The following is an 18,752-nucleotide window of genomic DNA, read 5'->3' on the forward strand; positions in this document are numbered from 1 at the left end:
TATTGAATGCCATTATTGGTTTATAACTTCATCCAAGTAAGAATCACAAGATCTCAATTTATAACTTCATCAGGTTCCTAGTAAGAATCTCATGATCATAAATTCCTCTTATAAAGGGATAGGATTTGACTTACAACCACTAATGTAGTCATAGAATTTTACATTGACAATATTGTAATTGTTAGTTGTTGGATCTTTTGTTGTTAGTTGTTGTTGAATGAGAAATCTTCTCTTTCAATATTTGTTCGGGCGATGATAAATTTGATGATGAAAGGGCGTTGGCAATTAGATTATGAGAGTAAACAGAAGGGTGTAATTCGGTTTAGTTCCATTTTTTTCAGTTTCATAAAAAAGCACGCCCTATCAAAAAATGTTTGCATTTTATATGGTTTTTTTTTTTTATGATATTTAGTTTGAAGGCATCGTCATGCAAGGAAAGATTGAAAGAAACTGATTGTCAGAGATGCGGAGGTTTTTGTGCTAATGAAATCCGAAATTAAACCCCTCTCTGTATGCCCTCGAGAAGATCCCTCTATTTTACTGTCGTATTTTCTTCTTCTCAATAGTTGAGACTCTCTCTTCATGGAGGTATCTATGTCTTACATATGGTGTATTTCTCTTTTGTAAATTGCTACTTTTAATTTGATTTTATTTCTCTTTGGCTGAATTTTTTCCATTTACAGTTGGATCAAGGAAAGCAGCCCCTCATAACGGCTTTTGCAATCTACGCAGATCTCTACAAATTCTTAAAGTCGTGGTCCTGGAGGTGAAAGAAAGGAAGGATGTTTTCCAGGTGAAGATCGAGTGAGGCAAGTGTGGTTTTTTCTTATTCATTGTTTCTCTTCTCCAATTTTTTGCTCTCTTTTTGGTAGGATTTAAGGGTTTTTTTGGGTTTGGAAAGTTTTGAGAAAACCTATGCTGGGCTTATTGTTCCTGAAGCTACTGACCATAATGGAATCATATAAACTAAATGAAAAGATGTTTACCTTAACCCTATATCTTGGATTTTTCTGTGCAAAAAAAAATAAAATCTCATTTACCTTTTGCTATAAAGCTCTGGGGGCATCCCATAGGTGGAACCATGGTTTAAACTTTTGGTTTCAGTAACTGTTTTGGACGCCGCCAAAAACCAAAATTTCAGTCCGAAATTTGGTAATTTGGTTCCAAATTCCGGACCGAAATTCCTAAATTTTGTAACACTTTTTTTTAAAATAAATAATGTCATTAAATCGAAATTTGGTAAATGGCGAAAAATTGAATTTCGGTCTGAAATTTTGGATTTCGGTCGAAATTTAAAACCATGGGTGGAACTCTCTTTTGGCATTTCGCTGGTGGGCTGTTGCATGTCAGAGCAGCCACACGGGCTAACTTTTCAGCAGATTATATGCTCATTCACGAGGTAGCTGCTCTCACATGCAAGAGCCCATCCGCAAAACAGCCTTTTGGGATGGACGCTAGCAAATCCCATCAATTTTTTTTTTAAGTTTTAGTTATCTAATGGAAAACACATAATCTGATCAAAGCATTGGACTGTGTTGATTGTCTCCCATTCAGAAGTACCAGGCTCAGTGCAAAATATTATAGCACATTTAATCTATTTTTTTTAATTTAGATCATCATTTAGGAAAACATAATTTTTAATCTATGAAGGTATGGAAATGTAACTATGTAAGTGGTCCTAAACTCCTATTTACATTTTCAAAAGTTTCATTCATTTGCTTAATAATAGCTATAAAGTTCCATTGGTCGCAAAGACATAAATACCTTGGTTGGCTCTTTACTAGAGGCCGTCTTCCATGTAGTCGACAACTAATGTTACAAATTGCATCAATTGTATGTTCCAGTTTTGTCTGAAACAGAGGTAGAACGCCAGTGACTGCGATGAACGATGCTTTACATTATATCTATACAAGCTTCAGAGCTATGAAGGGCCTGGCACAAGATACAATAGAGAAGCAGCATATTCAAGTAAACCTATGTTTAGTTCCATTTTCTTTCATACCACATGTTGCTATATACACCGAGAATAGAAGGGAGTCAAATCTAACACACAGCTAAAGAAGATGATTCTATAAGAAAGGAAAGGTCCCCACCATATGTGTTTTAGCCAAAATCAAACCAAGTGCATGTATATAGATAGGCCATGTTGGGCCTCTCGAGGCTAAATATTTTGTGCCACACTTATCTCATTGTTTTCCCCATATGGCACTTATTTCATTATATATATTTTTTTTTCCAGGATAAACTTTCAGATGTATTTTCTGAACTTCCCTTTAGAAGTCTTCGCCGAGGATGTAGTATTTGGGCTAAAATTTCAGGGAATTCTGGCAGAAATCTTAGATGCAAATTTTTTGAAGGCATTTGCATGCTTTTATTTAGGGTTTTCTTATTCTGTTTTTTTTTTTTTTCATCTTTTTACAGGTTTTTATTAACACCAAATGTTATGTTCTCATTTTGATGAACGTTTTTTATCCTGCTGCAGACCATACACGCGTCATCTCTTGGCTCCATTCCGCAAGATAGAAAGGATAGAGTTCTCTATTTTGGTTTAATTTTAAAATTTTCGCAGGGGGGATCATTGACCTCTAAGACACGTCCATGGGTTTCGGAGCTGCAGAATTTGATAGGTAATGCATGGGTTTGCTTTATTGTTGATACATGGTTCTTATGGTTTTTGGGAAAGGGATTTGGGTGGAGTTTTCCTAATATTGTTAAATTTTTTGGGTGATGTATTTAGGTCGCGTTTGGGAATTGGGTTTCGGGTTTCATTTTGATTTTTGTTATTTTTTTTGGGTGGACTGCTTCTTATACTTTCTTTTGTACTCTATTCTTCTTTTTGGCAGAGCGAAGAAGGGAAGAGCGCGGGGGAGGGGGACGGCTTTGCCAATGAGATCTTGAAAAACCTATGTTTTGCATACCATTGATCTGTTTTAAAGTCATTTCCTCATACCATTGATCTGATGCAAATCCATCTTTGAATACCATTGGTTTTTCATTACATATTTCAAGCTTTTAGTACCTCATTCATTTTCATTCAAGACCTGTTGTACATGTTTTTCAATTGACTGTGTTTTTCCATCTTGCATGGGTGCGAATCAATTCCATAATCGTTTGGTGTTCTAATTACACAATCGGGGTCTAGGAGAGAAGTCAATGAAGCTGAATCGCAAACTCAAAGCAGGTAGTATCTCTATTGTGGTTTTATTGTTTGAAGAGCTCCCAAAGTTTTGTTTACTGGCCTACAATTTACTCTATTGAGTTTTTGGAAATTCCCCCAATCCATATATATTTTAGTTGCCAGTTTTCTTGAATTGAACCCTCCAAGGGCTTGCCAATCTAAACCTTTTAAGCTTAGGCCCTGTTGGGATTGAAAGTAAAATTTTCTTATTGAAATTAATTTGTTCTCATAAAAGTTATTTGATAAAAATGATAAGTTTCGTCAATTTGGTCAATTAGTTTTAAGCATGGTTTAAAATTTCGGTTTCGGTAACCGTTTCGGACCCCACTGAAAACCAAAATTTTTGCCGAAATTTTGTAACACTTTAAAAAAAATAAAAAAAATAATGGCATCTAATCAAAATTTCGGTTTCGGACTCGAAATTTAAAACCATGGTTTTAAGCTTAGGCCCTGTTTGATTGCAAGAAAAAACTTTTCTGGTGGATTTTTTTCCTCATAAATGTTTTTTTTCTTTACACAATTTAGATGAAAATGATAAGTTTGGTCAATTTGGACGGATATCAGCGAAAATTGAAGCTCAGTCTACATAAAAATTGAATTGTTTTGGTTCAAGTAATCTTTTTTTCAGATATTTTTTTCCTTTCCTAACTTTTTCAAAAATCGATGGGCTTTTTATGTTTATCATTTTTCTGGTTTTCGTAAGCTAAGCATGCTTGATCTAGGCAGTATGTCTTAGACTGGTTTCTGTCTTTTATTAGTTTTGTAGTTTATGATAGATAAAAAATTATTTTCCTTGGAGCTGTGTGCTTGGTAGGCTGGCATTGGTAAACTAACAGTAAGGGTTCACGAGATGCAGACAACTGAAGAAGGAAAGTTGTTGTTTGAATCCTTGGGGACACATGCTATAGAAATAGCTTCTTCATACATTTGGTTGTTTTTTACTTAGTTTGGCTTGATTTATTGAGTGCAAAAGGCTTCCAGGTTGATTAGTAGAGAACCTTAAATGGTGGACGAACTATGTGCAAACCTATGTATACGATGAAATCTTATATTTCTTCCTTTTTAATATTTAAGGGCCATTGGGCGTGTCAAACTCTTTGTATTTACATTAGCAAAGGGTGGTTTTTTCTCTTAATTTTGTTGGTCTTCTTTGTTGAAGATGGGTTTTTACATTACTTGAGAATGCATTTTCTTTTAATGTTCATTGCTTGCTCATGCTTACGTCTCTCCTACAAGATGCATCTTTGCATCTCATCCATTTGATTCCATCTATATATATATATATATATATATATATATATATATATATATATATATATATATGAGAAAACGGTTCCTACACATATGTGTAAAGAGTTCTCTACACACTAGCTTAAAATATAGTGGGGGCCCACATTGTTTGGGTGATCCAAGCCATCCATTTTAAAGGCCCTCACATAGATAGGGTGTCTACAAAAAATCAGATCCATAGGATCATCCCAACCCTACGATTTGTGGAGGTAAAATGGATGTCTTTAAACCTTCAAAAATTAGTCCATTTTTTGCCTCCACAGTTCGAATGGTTAGGATGATCCTATGGATCTGATTTTTTGTGGACACCCTATCTATGTGAGGGCCTTTAAAATGGATGGCTTGGATCACCCAAACAATGTGGGCACCCACTGTATTTTTATGAGAAAACGGTTCCTACACATATGTGTAGAGAGTTCTCTACACACTAGCTTAAAATACAGTGGGTGCCCACATTGTTTGGGTGATCCAAGCCATCCATTTTAAAGGCCCTCACATAGATAGGGTGTCCACAAAAAATCAGATCCATAGGATCATCCCAACCCTACGATTTGTGGAAGTAAAATGGATGTCTTTAAACCTTCACAAATTAGTCCATTTTTTGCCTCCACAGTTTGAATGGTTAGGATGATCCTATGGATCTGATTTTTTGTGGACACCCTATCTATGTGAGGGCCTTAAAAATGAATGGTTTGGATCACCCAAATAATGTGGCCCCCACTATATTTTAAGCTAGTGTGTAGATAACTTATCTACACGTGTGTAGGAACCGTTTTCTATATATATATATTCTGTGTTGTTCTTAATCAACTTTCAGTATCTCATGGCATTCTTCAACTCATATGTTTGTTTAATAAGGGATTGTGTAAATCTATTGTAGGATGTTTCATTAGCCATTGGGTTAGCCTATACGTGGTTATAATTTGGGAAGATACGTACATAATAATGATAATATGATTTGCATTTATTTAGCCGGGATAGGATTCTTACTAAAGTGTCTCTCCTAGCAACTTCTTCATCATTGGGATTTTGGACTTCCTACACCTCTTAACTTATTTTCTTTCTGCACCTAAAAACCATTTTCCATGTCTATGACTTATCTTAGTGGCCGTTTGATTTTGTTTTCTATATCTATGACTTATCATATGTTTCATATTTTTATGTTTTTTTTTACATATTTTTTTACACAACTTGCATTTCCAAATTTCATCTTTTTGAGAAAAATATTTCAAGATCATAATTTTGTCTTCGCCTCGTGCATCGCACGGGTCTGCAACTTGTTGTTTAATAATGAGACAGACTCACCTTGTTTTTATTATTTAATCAGCTGTCAAAAGCTATTACAATTTCCAAGAAGCCTCAACAGCCCATTGATTATAATAAGACAAGATGAGTTTGTGTTTATGTAAATACCCAAAAATACTCCCCACTTAAATCTTCGTCCCTCTCTTTAAAAGATGAGCATTTTTGTCCGTTTGAAATTAACTATGATTAGGGCTTCCTAATAAAGCCTATAAATACATCTTTTTATGGCTAAACAAACCCTAAACGTTTTGTTTAAGCATCGACTTGGCCGAGTTCCGGGCCGAGTCGCCGAGTTCTAAAACACTGATATTTCCACACCCCCTGTTTCCTGTTGATTTTAGTGCGTTGCGCAGTGAAACCAAGTTTTGTGTCTGTAGTTGCCCCACTTGCCTTCTAAACTGGAGTGAAAAGTAGGGACTCTTCCAGTGAAAAACACATTGGCTATCCGTTCACAATGTAAGAAAAACACCTAATAGAACGGGTAAAAAAAACTTACACTGTTCTTTCTTGATAAATTGTTTATAGCTGATGCTGCTCGAATCTATGCTTGGATGTGAACAGTCTGGGCGTCGGGATAATGCCTCATGTTGGGCTCTACACGGTGGGTTGGCTCAACCTGCGATCTGTGTCCACAGACGAAAGATTAAGGACCACCCGGAGTCGAAACTCTAGGAAAACCCTTCGGCACTCAAATCAGATCGAGGCACTAGGAGAAAGTAGAGCTGAACGTAGTAAAGGTTAGAAGATCGTCGTGAACTGAGGGCTGGTAAGCGTACCTGAGAGTGTGATTGCCAGAGGGCAAAGGGGATAGACTAGGTTCAACTGAGTGTTCAATGTAAGTACTCGGCAGGCCCGCGAGGCTAGACGTTGTTGACTAGGCCGCGATGCTGGAGAAATCCTTGATCCGTCAAGTTAATAAGGCTGGGGTACGCTGGGCTCGAGCTAGGTTTCTCGTGCTTTGGCAGAGTCATAACCAAGAGAGGGGTTAATACGTGTGGAGTTTGGGGGGGGGGGGGGGGGGGGGGGGGTTTGGGGGGATACGTTGAGCTCATGTTGATCCCCCTCGATGCAACAAGAATGTGCTTGAAGGATGGAAGCAATGAGGTGGCAACGCGTTGAGCACATGTTCAACCCCTCTCGACACGGGAGGATGTGCCTGAAGGATGGAACTGACACAGTTGCTGAGGTGGCAATGCGTTGAACGTGTATTGAGCCCCCTCGATGCGGCGAGGATGTGCCTAAATGATGGAATCGAATCAGCCGATGAGGTGGAAACGCGTTGAGCTCATATTGAGCCCCCCTCGATGCTATGAGGATGTGCTTGAAGGATGAAATCGACTGAGCCGGTGAGGCGACGAATTGACCGCGTGTTGAGCTCCCCTCGACGCGGCGAGGATGTGCCTGAAGAATGGAAATCACTCAGCCAGTGAGGTGGTGACGTGTTAAGTGCGTGTTGAGAGCCCCCCTCGATGCGCCGAGGATGTGCCGGAAAGATGGAATCGATTCAGACGGTGAGATGAATGTGCGTTGAGCACATGTTGAGGCCCCCTTGACACGACGAGGATGTGCCTGAAGGATGGAATTAACTCAACCAGTGAGATGGGGACACATTGATCCCCCCTCGACATGGTGAGGATGTGCCTGAATGATGGAATCGACTTATTCAGTGAGGTGGTGACATGTTGAGCGCATGTTGAGCCCCCTCGACGCGACGAGGATGTGCTTGATGGATGGAATCGACTCAGCCGATGGGGTGGCGACTCGTTGAGCACGTGTTGAGGCCCCCCTCAATGCGTTGATGATGTAATGTGCCTTTCTCAAGAGGGGACCAGGATCAAAGAGGAGGATCCGACGACTGTAGTGGTTGGAGTAGAGACTCCCCCGGATTTTCACGTGGGAGACCAGGGAGAATACGGATGGCTACGACGGGGATTGACCTTTCTCGATGAACGCATGGAGGAAGCCCTACTAAATAAGCTCATGTATATGGTCCCATAAGAGGCAGTAGTTTTCGGCCGTATCCTCGGTGGAATTGGTCGAACTTACTTTTTTCGACTCTCCTGCTGGCAAAACGTAACCTTCAGACCACCAAAGAAGGCTTCTGCTCTCCTGACATATGCGCAGAGGATTACTTCCATGGAGGGGTTAAGCGAGGTGTGCTCCTCTGGCCTCGGAGTATGGGTGCAACTCAGGCTATGTTGGGTCGGGTTGAGGCCAACCCTAACCCAACCCAAGATAGCATTCCCTCAACCCTAACCCGACCCAACCCGAGCCTCGAGTTGAGGATTGTCAACCCTAACCCAACCCGCCTCCAAATTGGGTCGGGTTGGGTTTGGGTTCATCTAGGGCCAAAGAGAAAAGTACAAGAAAAAAACATAATCCTAAGAAAATCATGAGAAAACTAGAGGAAGGAGGTCAGGTTCGGGTAGGGTCGGGTTGCCAAGGCCTCAACTCTAACCCATCCTAAAATTAAATATGGTTGGCTTTTCCCAACACTAACCCAACCCAACCCGAGAAAATGCCAACCCAACCCGAGCCAAAATCGGGTTGAACCCATCGGGCTCGGGTTGAGCCCAACCCAAGTTGCACCCCTACCTCAGAGGCTGATTATCGGCTCGTTCAAGGGCAAGTCTTTCTCGGCAAGGCAGCCTTCTTGGCTCTCCCTCTAGGTGAACCAGTGTTATGTCCTCCGTGCTGGTGTAGGGACGAATTTTGTCAGGCTCCTCTATGGCCTCGGACGCGAATGCGCTCTCTTCGTAGCTGATGAAGGTGTTGGCCAAGGAGACCAGGTCAATCATGCTTTGGAGAGGTTTTCTTTGCAAAGATCTAAGGAGCGGCGATGAAGGCTCCAAGCCTCTTTGGAAGGCAAACATTGTCGTTTTGGAATCTAACCCCTAGAGGCTAGCCACTGTAGACACCCCATTTTGAACTGGCCCTAAATTCCCAAAATCGAATAAAAATCCCGAAATCGAATAAAGTTCTGGAAATCCGAATCCCAAAACTGAATTCAGAATCTTCCGAAACTAGATTTTAGGTTCCCAAAACCAACTCCAGAATGTTCCGAAACCGAGTCCCGATTTCCAAAAATCGAGGTCTAATTGCGAAAAGAACTCGAAAAATTTGAAAAATCCCTGTTGGCAGAATCTTTTTAAAATTTTCATAGCCCGAGTGGACCTAAACTCCCATTGGAACCCTTTGTTTAATTGCCCCAACCTTCTACTTCATTTTTGCAAAAATTGGAAATTTACAAAAACACCCCTAAGTTTTGGTAGTTGCACTCCTTTATTTTGAATTCCCCAAGTTCTGATGTTTACCTGCATCCATCTTTTGATATTTACACCAATCTATCTTGTCTTCGCGTGTAATGAGCTATCAATGTTCATTACACTTATCAAAACCCACAACAGACAAGCAAAGATAGTGCGAGTATAAAAATGTGGTTGTACTGATATCCCCTTTCTATTCAGGTTGAAGTAAATAATGATACTATCAATCAAAACAAGGTTGTGCCAATATCATCTCCCAAAGCAAATAAGAAAAGACAAGCTAGGAGGTGCAGTTATTAAAGTTGTTTAAAGAGGAAAAGACAGATGAATTAGTGCAATTATCAAAACGTAGTTGTGCTAATATCATTTCAAAAAAGAAGAAGAAGAGTATATTCTCATCTCCCCCCGCGCCCCCTCCCCCGGCCACCACACCCCCCCCCCCCCCCCCCAATGTTTTCAAGTTACACTTGACGGAGGTACCAAGAGAAGAAAAGGGGACGGATATGTTTATTTTAAGGCACTCACTTTACCCAAACCACCCCCTTTTAAGAAAAGAGTAGGCAAAATACACTTGATAGGGCTGACCAGGGGAAAAAAAGCGGGGATAAAAATATCATTTCCCTATATAAGGAGGATCGGACAGGGGAATAGGGGCAGGGATTTTCGGAGAGAGAGAGAGAGAGAGAGAGAGAGAGAGAGAGTTATCGGTATCCCCTTTCTATTCTGAAATCACGAAGAATTAACACCTGTGCAAACTTTAATTTCGTTGTATTTTCAATATTTAAATTAGATTCTTCATATCTCTGCAATCTCTGCAAAAGTTTTACATTCCGGATCATTTACAATGGGCATGCTTGCAATATATGTCTCTGTCTTTCTTCAATATAAGTTGTTTGGAAGCCTCTTGTGAAAATCAAGTTGAATGCATTAGACAAGAAATTTATTTGGTCATTTTTACTTGATACCCTGGAACATAAAACTAGTATAAGGTCATTAGATTAATGAAAGTTTTCATTCCTGGCCTGAAACTTCACATCCGCAATATTGGCCAACCTCTTTTCATTTTAATCGGACTTTATAGAGTCATATTCTTAGCCTAAATGCATCATGTTGCTGTTGTCCTTATGTGAATACTCATTCTATACAGAATTCGGAATTCTACTTTGGCATACTCAAAATTACTATTTCCAGCACAATTCTCTCTCTCTAAACCCCTACAAAGTTATTGTTTTTTACAATTTAGAAATGCTATCAAGTATTCTGTAGAATTCAAAGGTGATTCAGGATTGATTCCGTTCAGTGCAGAACTTCATCAAAGAATTGGTTTGGAACCGGGCTTCATTGTATCTTGGAGGCGAGTTCGTGGTCCCCTGTGCACACTACTGGTGGGGGCGAATATCGTCTTAAGGAAAGCGTTTACGCACCTTGAAGCATCTTCCTATCTTCTGATATTTTCTTAGATTGAACCGGTACACAAATTTTCTCTAACAATCACCACAGACCGTCAAATTCCTCTCGTCTGGTATAACATACCGAGCAACGGTAGCTTTGTTTTGGTCATTTTTTCTTTGCTGGTTTTATCCCGTGGTGCAAATTTCTGACTTGAGCATCGGAGTGGCTTCAGTGGCTTCCCGGAGCCATAGCTCCGGGACCCCTAACACTTTCTCTATGAGCGCAGGTCCATAGACGGCGGAGCTCTACCAGCCGCTCGATCACATGGATGTATTTTGGCACCATCAGTCGGACTGGCCAAACCACTATAAATCTCAGTATTAAATCTCTCTTCCTTCTCTTTGATCATCTCTCTACTAGTGCTTGGTAATATCTTCTCTTGTTCATTTTTGTTCTTTTATTGCTCGTACATAAGTCCTTAAAATCAATTTGTCTTGATTAAATTAATTTTATCTTAAAATTAATCAAAAGCTTTTAAATACCCAATTCACCCCCTCTTTGGTTGCACCTGGGATTACAAGGACTCATGGAATATATAGGAACGAGAAAGATGGTGGAGGAGGAAAAGTAGAGAAGAGTAGGAGAGAGATCTTGGAGAGTTGACGGAGAAGATTTGCATGACTAGAGAGAGGGGTGGGGCATGGGGGGAGACGGCCAAAAGGTGAAAAGGTCTAGAGGATGATTGGAAATAGTTACAATTTTTACGTGTTTTTGCATGCGTGCTTACCCCCTGGTGGGATTGTCAGACAATTTTGTACTTTGGCACTTATGAGTTTTCATTTCAAAAGTTTTGAACCATTTTTCCTTTCTAGATTGTACTCGTACATAGAGTAATCTAGTCCTTAGGTTTGGCTCATTGTCTCCTGTACTCGGCTTTATTACTCGGATTAGTTTTAAGGTCTTCTTACGTTCCTTTGAGTGAGTGAGAATCGTCCATTTTCGGAGTCGTCCTTTTTCTGGATTTCGAGTATGCTTCTATGCCTCAAATTTTTGTTTTTGTTTATGTTCTTGTTGTTTTCCCTTTGCTTTTGTAGCGCCCGGAGGGCTTTTATAGGCTAGGGGTCAGGATTTTAGGGTGATTGAAAGAAAGGCTGAGGCTCGAGGGAACTTTTGGTTTGTTTCTCTCAATTTTTGACCTAACCTGGATTCTTTCTAGACTGGCTACATACCCCTTGCGGCACCGGGATAAGGCCGAGTGTAGTTAAGGGTTTTGCCCTCATTTGGCGGGTTAGTTTTTGTTTGATAGAGAGGATGAAGGCTTCAGGGGAAAAATTAGAGGTTAGTTGTTTTGCTTTCTTTTGGGTATTTTAGGGAGATTGACGGCCAGGGACCACCTCCAGGGTCACTGGAGTGTATTATTTCTTTATATGATTTGAGGTCCGTGGCTTCCGGAAATTCTACCCCATCCATGTCTTGGTGTCGATGTTGGGTTTTTCACCAAAGAAAACCCATTTTAATTACGAAGTAAATCAATATGCGGATTAAGAAATCAAATCAACAAGAGAACAATCACACAAAAGAACACAAAAGATTTACGTGAAAAACCCTTCAATGAAGAGGGAAAAATCACGGGGTGAATCCGACGAAATATCCACAAATCAAAATAAGTAATACAACGTCTTTACCTTAAGTTTTCATCCTAAATCTCTCTCACCGTCAACAGACACCTACTCACGGCACTCTTTTTTCTTCTTTTGTTTCGTTTGCAATTAGGAAACGACACTAGTTTCCAACATAGAATCGGATTCTAATTTTCATGTGGGTGTGGAGCCCATATCATGGGACTGGACCCACAACAGTCGAGCGGCCTTCCCAGGGAGTATCTTCTTTACAATGTATGGACAACTCCACTTTGGCTTGGATTTTCCTCTTGGGTTGAAGATTTGATCCCGACTCTCTCTCTCTCTCTGTTCTTTTTTTATAGGCAAGCTGGGGTTAGGCTAGTCGCCTACCAGAAATGAATAAATAAAAGATGGAAAGAATTACAATCAAGAATAGCATGAGCCATTGGAGGTGAGTGCTCGACAAAATCCTCTCCCTTAATATATGGGGCAGTCCCATTTAGATAGATAGTCAGCCGCACTATTAGCTTCTTGCCAAACATGGGTAATTTTCCATTTGTCAAGATCTGCACAGTTCATACGGATTCTCTTCACTACCTTTTTCGCCTTCACGGACACTTGTATTCTCCTATTATAGTTTTAACCCCAACCATGGAGTCTGATTCAATCCAAACCTATTTGGTGTTTTTCATTTTTGCTAGCTTGAGCCCTTGGAGTATGGCTTCAATCTCTAGGATGTGGATTTAGCCCGGTTCTCTCTGAGGTCCATGTCAATAATTCGAATGTACCGGTCTTTCACCTTCTTGCGGAAGGCTCGGGTGGCTCTATGTTGGTACGTCTGTTTGTTGTGGAATGCCCTGAGTCTTTTCTAATTGAGCAGGTTGTGCTCCTGGTGCCAATCCCTGATCTACGCTTCTTCATGGAGCTCGCTTTCAGGTCTCTCTCTAATGGACAAAATTTCAATTTCTATTAGAAGAATAGCTTACATCTCATAGACTAATAATGAGTACAGGCTGTTCTTATTTCAAAATTGACGTCTTGATAGTAGTTCAGTAGATCAGTCTCCGTTTGTCTGAGTCATTTTAATTACTGTCAACAGACGTTAGGTTTTTGTAGGCGGCCTCCATCCCTTCATTTATCTGAGACCTATATGGAGAGGACCGGTATCGTCTGATGTGGTACTGGTTGCACAAGGTTGTGACCTCCTTGTAATGGGAGCCATTATCGGAGATTAGCTCGCTTAGGACTCTATATCAACAGATGATATTGGTCCAAATGATTCGGTCTACCACAACTGAGGTCAAGGTGGCATAAGAAGCGTCAACCCATTTGGTGAAATATTCTATGGATGGCGACTAGGATAAACTCGTGGCCTGTCCCTGTAGAGGACTTTGGTGTTATTCATGTGAGGACCACACATGCCCTCTTGTTACTCCAGATAAGCTTTTGCACTAGGTGTTATTTAATATTTAAACTTTAACAGTCCCCCTCACATGTGAAACAACTAGTTACTCCAAAAGCTTAAGTTGTTGGAGAAGACGTTATTTAATCTTTTATATTTTAACACCCCCCTCACATGTGGCCCCTCTTTTGGGTTGGCCATTGCATGTGGATTTTTAACATCAAGGAGGTTTGAACTTTTGGCACCGATACCATGGAAAATTAGAGATCTCACTAATTCTTAGATGCCTTTACAAAAGGATCAATGTGTGCTTATATAGAGCACTTATAATAATCATAGAATAAAATCAAGATAATTTTAGAAGGATATAATTCTAATCCTACACACTTTCCTAATCTCTCTTGATTACTTTTTCTAATGCACTTGCCTCATCTAACCAACTTAATCTGCTACCAAGACGATGCAATTGTGAATCTCTACCATATCCAACGGTGAGATCTAACATATTTTAACAGAGGAGATGGATTTTGTCATAGGATCTCCTTCGTAAATTACCACCGCACAGAATAAAAGTTAAAGAGGCCAGGTTCCGCAGTGTCATTTTCTCTTTCCTATATGCACCATCGGGGTAGACTTGTTCAACAATGAACAGTTTAATGTCAAAGAACTAGGGCTTCCCATCCAGGGTGCCAACAACTATTTCAAGGGCTATGATTTGGGCTAGAGCGTTCGTTTGCTCGTTGGTCAGAGGGCGGAGTCATGCTCCGACTAGAATTAGTACCACGGAGGTCAACACTGCGAGGGCATAAGAAAAACTAGGGGAGCAACTCGGGTCAATTTTTCGGAATTCAGGTTGAGCTTTTACCTTGAAATCAGGTCGGGCTCAGGTTGATTCATATTCAGTTTTTAGCAAAAGCTCATCCCGACCCGACCCAAGTTGCACCCCTAAAAAAAACTAGCTCCTGGTCCTAGGAAGTTATTGAAACGTGACCCCATGGAATTGCCTGGCAAGCTATTTGAGGTAGGCATGGTAAGGGAGCAATTTCTCGTCTGATTTGACAGAGGATCCGACTTTGTCACCAAAGACCTTGCTGATTTGCAATGCAAGGGCAGCTTCCAAGCCATCTATGCAATGTTCCCCTCTTCTTCCCAGTTGCTTGAAATTGAATCCCATGGGATGGATTTATTACCACCTTGAATTGAATTTTTGAAAATTAATGTTACTCTTTCGCATGCGACATACTCCACACTTCTTGACTCCACTTAAGTCTTTTGGTAGTCAAAGAAAGACATGATAAAATTTCCTATCAAGATAGAATTTTCCAGGATAGCCAATCCCTAGAACAGCCTTTCGCAAGGATTTCTATCCCTGTGGTGAACAGACCCAAAGGACCAGACATAGAACTGCCTAAAAATAAGTCTGATTAAGTCTACAAAGACATAATTTGTAACATAAAATGAATCCATTTCATGGATCGCCGTTCGATCGAATTCCAAGCAAAAAACCAAAGTACATAAACAACAATTAATACTCAAACCAACAAACATAACAAAGTATTCATGCCGCAACTGCCCATGAGGAGAGTAGGGGAGTGTCTGAATTGGCCCAAGTGAACTTCATAAAAGCCTCAGGATACCTATCACCCTTTACTGCGCCCTCTCCGCTAATGTTATTCAGTTCATCCATCTCTTCAGCTGTGAGTTTGATAGATGAGGCTTCAATGTTCTTGTTTAAGTTTTCAATTTTGGTGGTGCCAGGGATTGGACACACATCTCTGCCTTGGTTATGAACCCATGCCATTGCCATCTGACCCGGACTGCACCCTTTCTTCTTTGATATTTCCTCTAATCGCTCAAACAAGAGTGCATTATGGTCCATGTTACTTCCTTGGAACATAGGCAGTCTCTGAAACATACAATTCAATGTCATTAATACATCAGAAAAATGAGCTGTGTAGTGTGACAATTGTTCTTATTTTCACTTGGGAAAATATTAGAGGGAGGGGGGAATACAACTAGGGTGATCACGTATTTGATGATCCAAACCATTAATCTCACCAAATCAGGGGAGATCACTTAAAAATGGTAAATATAATTCTGATGCTGTCCATTATTTCTAATTGAGGGGACAGAGGATAATCCATCTTCAAGTCTGATATTAGATGGATTTGACAAAGAAGAAAATGGGAATGTGAAGAGAAACACACCTTTCTCAGGTCGTTGTCCGCTAAGTTATTGATGACTCTGGGACCCAATGAAAAGAAACCCCTTCCTAGAGGGCTGAATGGCACAATTCCAATCCCAAGCTCCCTGACCATATAAAATGTCAATGATGTAAGCTGAAAGTATTGTAAAGAATACACTTGAAAAAGGGAATTTCGCTTGGTAAATAAAGACAAAAGTGGAATTAACCAACTATTTGGTCAATGCCTCGTATATTTTTTCATTTTGTAGGGATAGAAGCCTACTTCCTTGTCTTTTGCGCATGTATCAACATGGGGTTTCGTCTTTTTCTTGCAAACGAAATCACTATTTGCTACTAGCCATCTTATTATAAGGAGAGAAATAAACTTACCTAACCCCCCACCCAATAGAAAAGGAAAAGAAAAAAGAACACGCTCAAGCAGATGGATGCTCCATCCCCATATAACCAAAGGAGAGAGAAAAACTAAGGGCCTCTTTAGATGCCTCCAAAAGTGCATATAAGATTTAATCTAATTTAATCTCTTTTGAAAATGGGACATGAAGGGTTCTTTAGAAGCCATTTACTATATCAATTCTAAAACTATACTCGTTCAACTTCAAAACTATTTTCATGTAAGATTACATATACAACGGGAATGTGGAATTTATTTGTGTTCAAAATTGATTCTACACAGGAAACTTAACCTCCAATATTTTCAAGAATTAGTCTTGGCCTCAAAATTGATTCTCAAAATCCCAAACAAAAACAGCCTAAACATTTTTCGAGGTTCAAGAGGAGATGGGAAAAGTCTAGTCAAGTCAAATTCACTGCATGAAAAAAAGAAGTCCTTCGAATAATTGTTATTTGACTTGAAGTGTGCTTCGATCAAATCATTCCTATTTGACTTGGATGGAATGGAGATATTATTGAATTTTTGGTTGACACAAAGTAAGTGAAAACCTTGGAAATGATTTCAATATTGGACCTTGAACATATTATAATTCTTAATAGAATCTCATGGGAAAGATATTGGGGAATGATATCCTCCCGCCCTTAACGTTATTAGTTAAGTTTTAAAGGCAAAAAAAACATTAGAGGGGGTGAATTTATCCTCAAGCAGTGAACCATTCTCACAGAAACCATTTAGGGGGGGGGGGGGGGGGGGATTTTTTTTTTTTTTTTTTTTGAGTGAGGGAGGATATCATTTCCCGAGATATTTTGTCTCATGGTATGTGAAAATTCACCTGCAAATAGGGATTATCTCTTCCTCTACGTCTCTGCACCAAAGAGACCATTCCAATTGCACAGCTGTTATAGAGTGAACAGCATGGGCTCTTCTTATGGTTGATGCTGAAGCTTCAGAGAGTCCAATGTACTTTATCTTTCCTTCCTCTACGAGTTCCTTCAATGCTCCAATCTAGTAACACAAAAATCGCTAATCACATATTATAGATATATATAATGCAATTACCACACTCTAAGTAGTCTCATGACATACCGTGACTTCGATGGGAACCTTATTATCAGTCCGATGCTGGTAATAGAGATCGATATAGTTTGTGTTGAGCCTCTTCAAACTAGCCTCGCACGCGGACCTAACATATGCAGGGTCTCCCCTCGTTTCAACCCTCCCATCAGCAAGAAATATGCTACCAAACTTTGTAGCAAGTTGTACCTTATCCCTTATTCCCTTCAGAGCCTGCAAAAAAAGCTCCAATTCAGAGGAACTCAACCAAATGAGTAGACTTGCTATCAACTCGGTAGGGATTAAAAAACAAACCAACCTAAAACATTCTAACACACATACTTGTATACAAAGAAAAACGCGCTTAACCACTAACGGGTTATCTTTATCTATTAAGTTGGAAGAAAATGTTGTACTCTTATGAAAAGCATGTTTCACAATAGGAAAGCAGACGAATTGCGGGCGAGGAAGACTAGCTAGCCCAGTTTTTATCAAGCTTTCGGTCACATTCGACTACCATGAATTGTTTTTTTCCTGGAATATTAGCTTACCCAATGGTTAGGGAGGGTAGGATCGAGATGGATAGACATCGAGAGGGACTGAATGAGAAGAGGGTAAGAAAAGACTGAAAAACCAAGAAACAAAAAAATCCACCCAAAATATGATTGATCTTTTTCTTGTTGTTTAGCCACTTCTAACAATGCTCGATTCGTGCCCTCTCAAGTCTCTCCTCCCACATTTGACATTTACACTCTAACACAGTAACACTCCCCCTCACGTGTAGCCCCTCTTTCTAGGGTTATCCTACATGTGGCGCATGTGGCCCCTCTTTTGGGTTGGTCATTGCATGCGGAAGTTTGAACTCGGGACCTTTGACTCTGATACCATTTTAAATTTATACATTAACACCACCCGCCCTATACCTCTCTCACCACTTGAGAAGCTAATTTATCATGGAAAAAAAATATTCAAGGTTGCCTGACATGGCCTTTGAGTTTTTGAATCACGAAGAAAAGCATACCTTTCCTATGAGGATCTCATTGGTGAAAGGCCCATAAATATCAGAGGTGTCAAGAAATGTTACACCAGTCTCGACAGCATGACGAATGACGCGGATCATTTCATCCTCAGGCTTGGGAGGTCCATAGCTAGTAGACATGCCCATGCATCCTAGCCCTTGTGCTGAAACCTCTAGACCTTGAGACCCAAGCTTAATTCTCTCCATCACAACCATAATTCAAGACTCCAGTCGAACTTTGAGATGCAACTTCTAATCCACGAACCAACGAATTTATAAGCATCCTCTGCACTTCATTATCACTTCTCATTTTAAATATCATTTAGATATGCTTTGACAAAACTACTATATTGCCTGCTTATTACTTACCAGATTTGTAATGATGTCATTCGTCCACTCCAGAGGTCGGCACAGCTAGTATGTATGATTAAGTTAAAACAATGGTCAATATACAACCAATCCAAAAAAATTTAAAAAAAATGGTCAATATTCACGGCTAATTTGTAAAGGCACCGTGTGGAAAGTATCAAGTGGTTATTTGATTTGGGAGACTTTATGTACGGTAGAGAGGAAGAACCTAGATAGGTCTCGTCTCCCCATCAATGCTAATTGTATTCTCCATTCACGTT

At 40.0% G+C, this 18,752-nt stretch overlaps 1 protein-coding gene and 1 long non-coding RNA gene across 5 annotated transcripts in view; one reads left to right on the plus strand and one right to left on the minus strand.

Annotated features, from left to right (window-relative positions):
• The window catches only part of LOC143875496 (uncharacterized), an 82,535-nt gene extending 78,222 nt beyond the window's left edge, over nucleotides 1–4,313 (plus strand). Inside the window, exons 2-6 of one of the 4 annotated variants that reach the window (XR_013250135.1) lie at nucleotides 413–588; nucleotides 684–793; nucleotides 1,845–2,357; nucleotides 2,483–2,627; nucleotides 2,844–4,313. This is a non-coding gene — a long non-coding RNA (uncharacterized LOC143875496). Of the gene's footprint in view, nucleotides 1–412; nucleotides 589–683; nucleotides 794–1,844; nucleotides 2,628–2,843 lie in introns of all 4 variants that reach the window. The other 3 variants (XR_013250132.1, XR_013250131.1, XR_013250134.1) reach the window with 3 other exon arrangements.
• Nucleotides 4,314–14,860: 10,547 nt separating this feature from the next.
• LOC143875512 (putative aldo-keto reductase 2) lies at nucleotides 14,861–18,395 on the minus strand. The gene is made up of 5 exons (XM_077377082.1): nucleotides 18,127–18,395; nucleotides 17,139–17,339; nucleotides 16,885–17,057; nucleotides 15,663–15,765; nucleotides 14,861–15,361 (listed from the first exon to the last, which is right to left on the minus strand). Exons 1-5 carry the CDS (start codon nucleotides 18,337–18,339, stop codon nucleotides 15,014–15,016), a joined length of 1,038 nt encoding a protein of 345 aa, XP_077233197.1. The 5' UTR covers nucleotides 18,340–18,395; the 3' UTR covers nucleotides 14,861–15,013.
• Nucleotides 18,396–18,752: the final 357 nt, after the last annotated feature.

This window comes from Tasmannia lanceolata, unplaced genomic scaffold (assembly GCF_043159265.1).
Source record: "Tasmannia lanceolata isolate RefF3 unplaced genomic scaffold, GAP_Taslan_0.1 ptg000002l, whole genome shotgun sequence".
In the NCBI taxonomy this organism is placed as follows: domain Eukaryota; kingdom Viridiplantae; phylum Streptophyta; class Magnoliopsida; order Canellales; family Winteraceae; genus Tasmannia; species Tasmannia lanceolata.